At 38.1% G+C, this 8465-nt stretch overlaps 1 protein-coding gene across 1 annotated transcript; it reads right to left on the bottom strand.

Annotated features, from left to right (window-relative positions):
* Positions 1–955: 955 nt before the first annotated feature.
* On the bottom strand, positions 956–8157 carry znf706l.S (zinc finger protein 706 like S homeolog; the record flags this gene model as incomplete). The annotated part of the gene is given in 4 exon segments (NM_001092619.1): positions 956–2647; positions 5329–5430; positions 7429–7569; positions 8102–8157. Coding segments are annotated over 2 exon segments (228 nt in total). The 3' UTR covers positions 956–2647; positions 5329–5334.
* Positions 8158–8465: the final 308 nt, after the last annotated feature.

The raw sequence follows: 8465 nt of genomic DNA, 5'->3' as shown, positions 1-8465 counted from the left end.
GGGCAGACAATTACTTTCGCTTTCCATTCAGCACTTCCTAGATGTCACTGCTCTCCACACATTCCCCCGTTCTCTTTACCATTTAATTGTGTAGCCAGGGCATGGGGATGGACATCAGGTCCCCCATTCTGGTGCACAAACAAGATTCTGAGATGATTCATGGCTTTCCTTAATAACAGTGTGCACAAAATGGCTCCTGCCTACTTGCTATAATTATGAGTTCCCAGACTGAAGGAAACGAGATTCAAATAATTTATACAGAGTAATTAAAGTTCATTTTGCTTGACTAATGTGATAAAATAGGATTTTGAATAATTTTTTTGAGTGACAGGTCCCCTTTAAATGGGATTGCCTCAAAAGTCCTAACTCTTAAACTTTTTTGTGTTAACATTTTCCCCCAGACATTTGAGGGGCATGGAACATTCATTTTAGGGTAGGGCATTAGAGGATCTCTGCTGTCTTTATTCAGGTTCCTTGGACATTTGTAATAAGGGGCCACTTCAAGCGTTTGCACCAACATCTCTAATAAAGACCTCCATACCATTTTAATGTACCCGCCCTATTCAAATTGACCTGAGCATAAGAGGAATAACAAAGTTTCACGAGGCAGAATCGATCGTTGGCGTAATTTCGTTTTGAAACGCTCAAACTGCCAAAGTAACGATAGCAAAAAGTCATCAGCATTCGGCACACAGGACGCAACTTCGCATTTTAGTGAATTATTGTAGTGGTAACAAATTTTCACCTGACGAAGTAAGGCGAATCGCTTGCTGCCAACAATTTGCTGCTAAGGGAGGTACCTACCTTATAGAGAAGGGCCAAATTTCTCTCTATGGCTAATGCTGCCTAAAAGGACAAGACTTTACCGTGGGTTAAAACTAAATAAATAATTTGGCAGTATAGAAAGAGTGAACGTTTAGAACATAAAAGGCAGCAGCAAATCACCACACAAATGTACAATTCAAATTAAGCTTTTAATACAGAAAAGTTTTTTTTTTTTTGGCAGTTACACAAAATACATTTTTATTTATAACTGCATTTGTATCTAAAAGAAATGTTAAAATCTCTAAACGGGAGGACTGAGAAGTCAGCCCATTCCTTATTGTAGGAGCATGAAAGACTGCTGGCTGAGATGTCCCTTAGCACAAGTTAAAAAAAATTAATTATGTGAGTAACAGAGTTTTATGTTTAGGTGTATATAAAACAGGCAGATGCCACAAGTAACCTGCTGTACCTAAATCCTCTCATTCCTGAAACTCTTGCAAGAAGTGTATTTAATTAGCAGTTATGCCACTGGGGTCACCAAAAGCATATTTGGCACATTTCCTTTTCTGTAACCCCCATGTTCCAGTGGACATATTGAGTACTGTTGCTTTAGTGGTACAATCCTAGTTACAACAGTTTCTGCCAAAGCATGATAACGGCATTGTAAACCACAAAGATTCATACATACAATAGCATAATTTTTCACCACTCAGTCTGTAGAGTTAAACAGCACAGCAACAAATGCAATGGGAAAAAATAAAATGAACAAGGTTTGGTCTCACAGATCGTAAGGACATTGAAGGAACAGTAACACCAAAAAGTGAAAGTGTTTTAAAGTTATAAAAATATAATGCAGTGTTGCCCTGCACTGGTAAAACTGGATGTTCTCTTCAGAAACACTACTATTGTTTATATAAATAAGCTGCTGTGTAGCAATGGGGGCAGCTATTCAAAGAGAAAAAGCTCAGGTTACACAGCAGATAAGCTCTGTAGAACATAATGGTGTTATCAATCACCATTTAACCTGTGCCATATGTTTTTTGGTGTTACTGTTTCTTTAAATGGAAATGACACATTAAAATAGTCACCTCCATTATGGGTGTAGGGCAAAAATAACTCAAAACCAATGTGGCCTGTGTGCACTTGTAAAAGTAACCATTCATTTTTCCATTTAACGATGGCACTTGTAAGTATCCACCCAAAGCTATGCTTGCCATTTTGGCTATAATTAAATACTGCACTGTAGACACCTTAATTGGGCCTCCTTATAAATAAGATTGTAATGATCTTTACTGTGGGGTTACATATTTGTCTTGGGAGTAGCTGGCAGGGCAAGGACAAACAAATGTGTTAGGAAAGAAGTTGCTAACTAGGACCATGGACAGCACCAGGAAATCCTTACCTTCCAAGATAAAGAAGCAGCCACAAGGCGGGCAAGTCCCACAGAGAGATTGGGAAACATGGGTTACAGAGCTATACCCAGGATTTGGCTCTCTTTTAAGATGGTTTTTCAGTAGTAGTTACTGTAACCTCTAAATAACCAAGACTCAGAGAACAGCTCCACTTTTACCCTAGCCAGAAACATCACAATTTACTAATCAACATAGACTGTTACAAAAATAGTTGTGGTATTTGTCCAAACCTCTGCTGCTCATCCTATAGTAAACCCAATGCACAAAAAGTAGGAGGGAGAAAAAAAAAAAGTAAGAGTATAAAATACTACACATTAGTAGTTGCTGTGAAATAAAGTCCAGAAATTCTCACATCACTAGTTCCATTAATATAGGTAAGGTGAGAAGGGGATAGGGGCAGCCAAAAACAGGAGTCACTCACAAAGATTCCAAACCCACTTTATTCAGTGCATTCATCAGCGAAGACACATCTGGAAGACAAAGGTGTAACATATTGTTCAGTTATACAGATAGGTACAAACCTCCACGCAAGGCCACGGGAACTCAGGCTCTGAACCTCTGAGGAGTAAGAACACCCATAACAATGTATGTTTTCAAAAGGTAGGTTCTGCATAAGTCAAACCTTGTAGATATAAATAATTTAAAGGAAAATTATATCCCCTGAACAATGTAGGTCTCTAAAAGTATTTTGAACAGTTCATTTGTAAAACCCTGCTTCATATACTGTAAATAAACCATTTTCGTAATGATATACTTTTTAAAGTATCGGTATGGGATCCATTATTCGGAAACCTGTTATCAAGAAAGCTCAGAATTACAGAAAGGCCGTCTCCCATAGACTCCATTTTATCCAAATTATCCAAATTTCGGAAAACTATTTCCTTTTTCTCTTCAATAATAAAACAGTACCTTGTACTTGGTCCAAACTAAGATATAATTATTCCTTATTGGAAGCAGAAACAGCCTATTGGGTTTATTTCATGTTTACATGATTTTCTAGTAGACTTAAGATATGAAGGTCCAAATTGCAGAAAGATACATTTTCCAGAAAACCTCAGGTACGGCGCATTCTGGAGAACAGGTCCCATGCCTATAGTATGTGCCATTGGGTTATCATAAATAAAAAATTGCCATTTTAAAAAATGGGGGCCGCCCCCTGGGATTCTATGATTCACTGTGCACACAAACCAACCAAACAAACTATACATGTTAGGTCACATGAGCCAATTAAAAGACAGAGTTGTGTCTTTTGCTTCCACATTTCTTCCTGTTACAATTAAAAGTTGTAGTATTTCTGGTCAGGTGATCAATGAGGCAGCACACAGACCATCACAAAATGGTGGTTCAAGGCAAGAGATGTATATTTACTTTAATATATATACCAGTTTGGTAAGATTCTTTAATATGCCACTTAATTTGATATAAACTTTCTGTTGCTCAAGTATTCATTTTGGGGGTAGTTTTCCTTTAAGGTAAATTATTAAATGATTACAAATTAATAAATGTTTAACACATTGTTTAAAAAAAGTGATTGGATGCTTTTAAAATAAAAATTAACAGCAATTATGCATATGAGAAATGTAATCCTAAGCAACTAATATATTGCACATTAATTCAATTTAGCCAATGGCTTTACATATAATAGCAATATTCTATTTGCTGCCGAATGACTTGATGCTACAGAAACCGGCTGAATAAAAGGGAAGTACACCATGACTTAATATAAAATTGTGTGCTCTTCTGAGCCCTTTTGGAATGAATACCCCCTGTTCTTCCCTTCTGACCGGTCAGAGATGAGTTACTTATCCTTCTCTGTGTTTGGTCTGGCTGAACAAACTAACAGAGGGGAACCCTGTTGCAGCTCATTAGCAGTTTTACACGAACTGTCATATCATGAAGAAAAGGAACCAGCCTGGTTTGGGTGAGACGGGCTAAATGGAGTCAAAAGGCCCTTCACAATGCAAGATATGCAGTGTAAAGCCTTCTGAAAACCAAAGGTATATACATGGCTCATGCTACACACATAGCACTGCTTCGCTACTGTTTCAAGAGTCTGTATCAATAATGCAGAATGTCAAATACAGGTATGGGACCGGTCATCCTAGGGTTTTCTAGATAATGGATTTTTCCGTAATTTGGATTTTCACACCTTAAGTCTACTAGGAAATCACGAAAACATTAAATAAATCCAATAGGATTGTTTTGCTTCCAATAAGGATTAATGATATCTAAGGTGGGATCAAGTGCAAGCTACTGTTTTATTATTACAGAGAAAAATAAAATTATTTTTAAAAATTTGGATTATTTGGATCAAATAGAGTCTATGGGAGAAGGCCAATCCATAATTCGTAGCTTTTTGGATAAGGGTTTGCGGATAACAGATCCAATACCTGTACTACCTGCAAATCCATTTACAAATAATTTTTAATCAATAATTATGTTTTCTTTCATTATACAAAAATAAATTACATTTTGAATGGACTTTCCCTTTAAATATAATGCACTGTTACCGTTCACAGGGAAGCAAGAGTGCTGGAGAACTGGTCTGTTCTCTGCTGCTTTATACATGCACCTCAACAGTTCTCAGGCAGATAGTGGCCTTGCAGCCCATTTTGCTCTGCAGTTTTTTGTACTAACAACATTAACGTGTTTGATCTAAGCCTACTGTACAAATCTTCTTTAATGTAGCCATATATACATAATGGGATAGATCTACAAATATTGCTAGATTAAAGAACAACAACCATTAAAAGATAAATATGAGATTATCAATATGGAAATAAACATTCTAAATATAATCTATGAAAAATTTAGCAAGTTGCTGAAATAATCAAGTTTGTCCTCTCGCCTGTCTCTTAACAAGCAGCTTGTCAATTGTCTTATTTTGGTTTGTTTTTGTTTTTTTTAGGTACACTTAGCTATAACATCGATTGTCATGGGCTCCCTTTGCCTAGTATATTACAGCTAATGGTCTCTCTGCATGAGCTTTGTTTCAGGGTTATTTTAAATGGCAGATTTTACTGCAGCTGAGGGTTTTTGAATTGTAACTGTTTTTTCTTCCTTTTTGAGGACGAAACAAAGATTGTATGTGTTTAGAGGGGTGACTAATCCTTGATATACAATGCCTTTGAATGATGTATGAAAGACTTACCTCCAGTTATGCCTGCACATCTTCTAGCTCAGGGGGCATTGGAGATTTGGGGTGTTTACTTTCAAAGTGCTGCTTGAATGTTTTAGGATCTGGCATTTGTGTCTGTAACATAATAAGAGATAAGCTCAAATCATCAACTTTATTTTCAATGTAGGATCACAGGACACCACCTCTTCAAGAAGTTGGTTCTGTCCTGTTAAAGGTGATACTGACATGAGAAAAAAATTCCTCAGAATAATGGTGTACATCAAGTTAGCTATAAGTGTTACTAATTGTTTTTTGCCCAGATATCTGCTTTATTAAAGGGATCCGGTCATCGGAAAACATGTTTTTTCACGCATCAGTTAATAGTGCTACTCCAGCAGAATTCTGCGCTGAAATCCATTTCTCAAAAGAGCAAACAGATTTTTTTATATTCAATTTTGAAATCCGACATGGGGCTAGACATTTTGTCAATTTCCCAGCTGCCCCTGGTCATGTGACTTGTGCCTGCACTTTAGGAGAGAAATGCTTTCTGGCAGGTTGCTGTTTTTCCTTCTCAATGTAACTGAAGGAGTCTCAGTGGGACATGGGTTTTGTTTTGTTGTTCTTAGATCTACCAGGCAGCTGTTATCTTGTGTTAGGGAGCGGTTATATTCAACTCAATATTGCAATAAAGCAATGAAAGGTTTAAAAAAAAAAAAAAAAAAAACAGCATCATTCTTGGTGTCAGTATCACTTTAAGAGCTGCTACCGGCAAGTGTAAGTGAAGTCATAGGGAAGTAGAAATGTTTAGAAACAAAAATTATTACACCACTCAAAAACTCACAAGAACAACACTATGTACCGGAAAGTGTAACACCAACTATACGGTGGGAGGAGGAGGAATAATTGGTCTGGTTTTTGTGGCTTGGTCTAGGGCCTGTGGTTCCAGTGTAAGCAAACCTTAAGGCTACAGCATACAATCACATTATGCTTTGTTTGTGTTGGTTTGGGGAAGCTTCTTTCCAGTTACCGTACAATATTGGCACTGTACAAAAAAACAATATCTGTACAGAGTTGATTTGCTGAGATGGGAGTGGAAGGGCCTGCAGAGAGCAATGATTGCTATTAGGGATGCACCGAATCCAGTATTCGGTTTTGGATTCGGCCCTTTTCAGCAGGATTCGGCCGAATCCTTATGTCAGGCCAAACCGAATCCTAATTTGCATATGTAAATTAGGGGCAGGTAGGGAAATAACACGACTTCGTCACAAAAAAATTTTTTGCACTTTTCCCTTTCCTACCCCTAATTTGCATATGTAAATTCGGATTCGGTTCGGTATTGGGTCGAATCTTTCACGTAGGATTCGGCCGAATCCCAAATAGTGGATTCGGTGCATTCCTAATTACTATGGAATAAACTGAAGTACTAACAATGAGTCAAGTATGATCACCCATCATATGTGCCCAGTCTCACTAAAGCTCATGTCTGAATGGAAGGAAATCCAACTAACAAGATTCCAAAATCTTGTGGATCTTGAAAAAGGCCCAACTTTAAAAGAGCAGTAACATCTAAAAATAAAAAGTTTTAAAGGAATGACAAAATAGTGTACTGCTGCCCTGCACTTGTAAAGATGATGTGTTTGCTCCAGGTATACTACATTAGTTTACATAAGATAAAGGCAGCCATTCAAGCACAGGATACAAACTACATTACAGATATGCTCTGCATTGTATTATACATAGTTTATCTGCTGTGTAACCTGTGCCTTTTCTCTTTTGCTTTTTTAGCTTTTAATGGCTTCCCAGCAGCTTGTTTATACAAGCTATAGCAGAGCTTCTGAAAAAACCTCACCAGTACCAGTGCAGAGCAACAGTACATTATATTATCCATAACTTAAATTTTTTGGTATTACTGTTTCTTTAATACCCTTGCATTTTGTTCAATAAGATGCTGGATAGGCAGGCGTCCAAATGTTTGATGACCATGTCAAACATAGACCAAAACTCTTGCCTGTCATGCATGTATCCTTAGTAACAAAGACAATGGTATAATATGGTATAATAATTGAAAACCACTGTTAATAGACCTCATATGCCGTTACTACATTAAACGCATATTGAATTAGGGGTTCTCACCCTGCACACAGGACAAGTGAATACTAGGGCAGCCTTAGCCGCAGCCTTCTGATCACTGCCATGTTTCTTCTTTTCTGCTTGTTTCTTTGCATTCTTCTGCTGAGATTGGATCTTTTGCTGTCCACGGGTCATGCTGCCAGACTGTTAAAATAAGCATTACATATTTATATATATTACATATTAGTATTATTAATAGTATTACATATAGATACTACACAGTTGTAATGTACCACACTAGTCGAGCATAGGAATCACACAAAGGTGGTGGTGTCCTATAGTTGACAGACAATACAACAGCCTAAACGATGTGTATAACCATATCACATGGCAAAATGGAGCAAATGGGGGAAGACTACGTGAAGAAAGCAAGAACGTAAAAACCCGCAAAGGCTGAAGCAATGGTCTCCCGCCTGCTGGAAGTTTCTTGGTTGTAAACCCGAATTAGGACAACAAGGACTGTCGTGCAACAGGGGGAAGGTGACAAGTTAAGACATTCCCGTTGTACAAGTCATCCCACCCGACGCTTATTGGAATTCCTGCTCCGGTCACATGCTTACAGCCGGCCAACTTGCTCACTACTATCCAGCACTCCAACAGCCCTTGCCCAGACCGCGTTCACCTCCTGCTGCCTCCCACTGGAGTCCATTCAAACCCATCATAAAAAGCAACTTACATATCTATTCAATCACCACTACCTCCTCCGCCACCAGAACAGCGACTGTCGCGATCTATTCCTCCTTCTCTTGAGGAAGCTGCAGTCAAATCCGGCCTGTTCCGGTTACTGCTAGTTGTAGTGCACGCCACTTCCGCTGGCTCGCAGAACAAAGTGTTGCTAGGTAACGTCAAAACCATAGAGGTGGCTGGAGGAATACAGCTAGCTAGCCGTCAGTAAAAGAACGATAGAAAAGAGAGTCCGGAATAGTACATTCTAAAATAACTTACGCTTGTTTTATATTAGTGGTGTATAGAAACTTATTTTCAGTGACCTCATTCTTACTGTGCGTTAAAAGTCATAGCATTTTCTTTTGTATTTTAAA

Source organism: Xenopus laevis, chromosome 2S (assembly GCF_017654675.1).
Source record: "Xenopus laevis strain J_2021 chromosome 2S, Xenopus_laevis_v10.1, whole genome shotgun sequence".
NCBI lineage: Eukaryota > Metazoa > Chordata > Amphibia > Anura > Pipidae > Xenopus > Xenopus laevis.
This window is presented reverse-complemented; position numbering and strand designations above follow the sequence as displayed.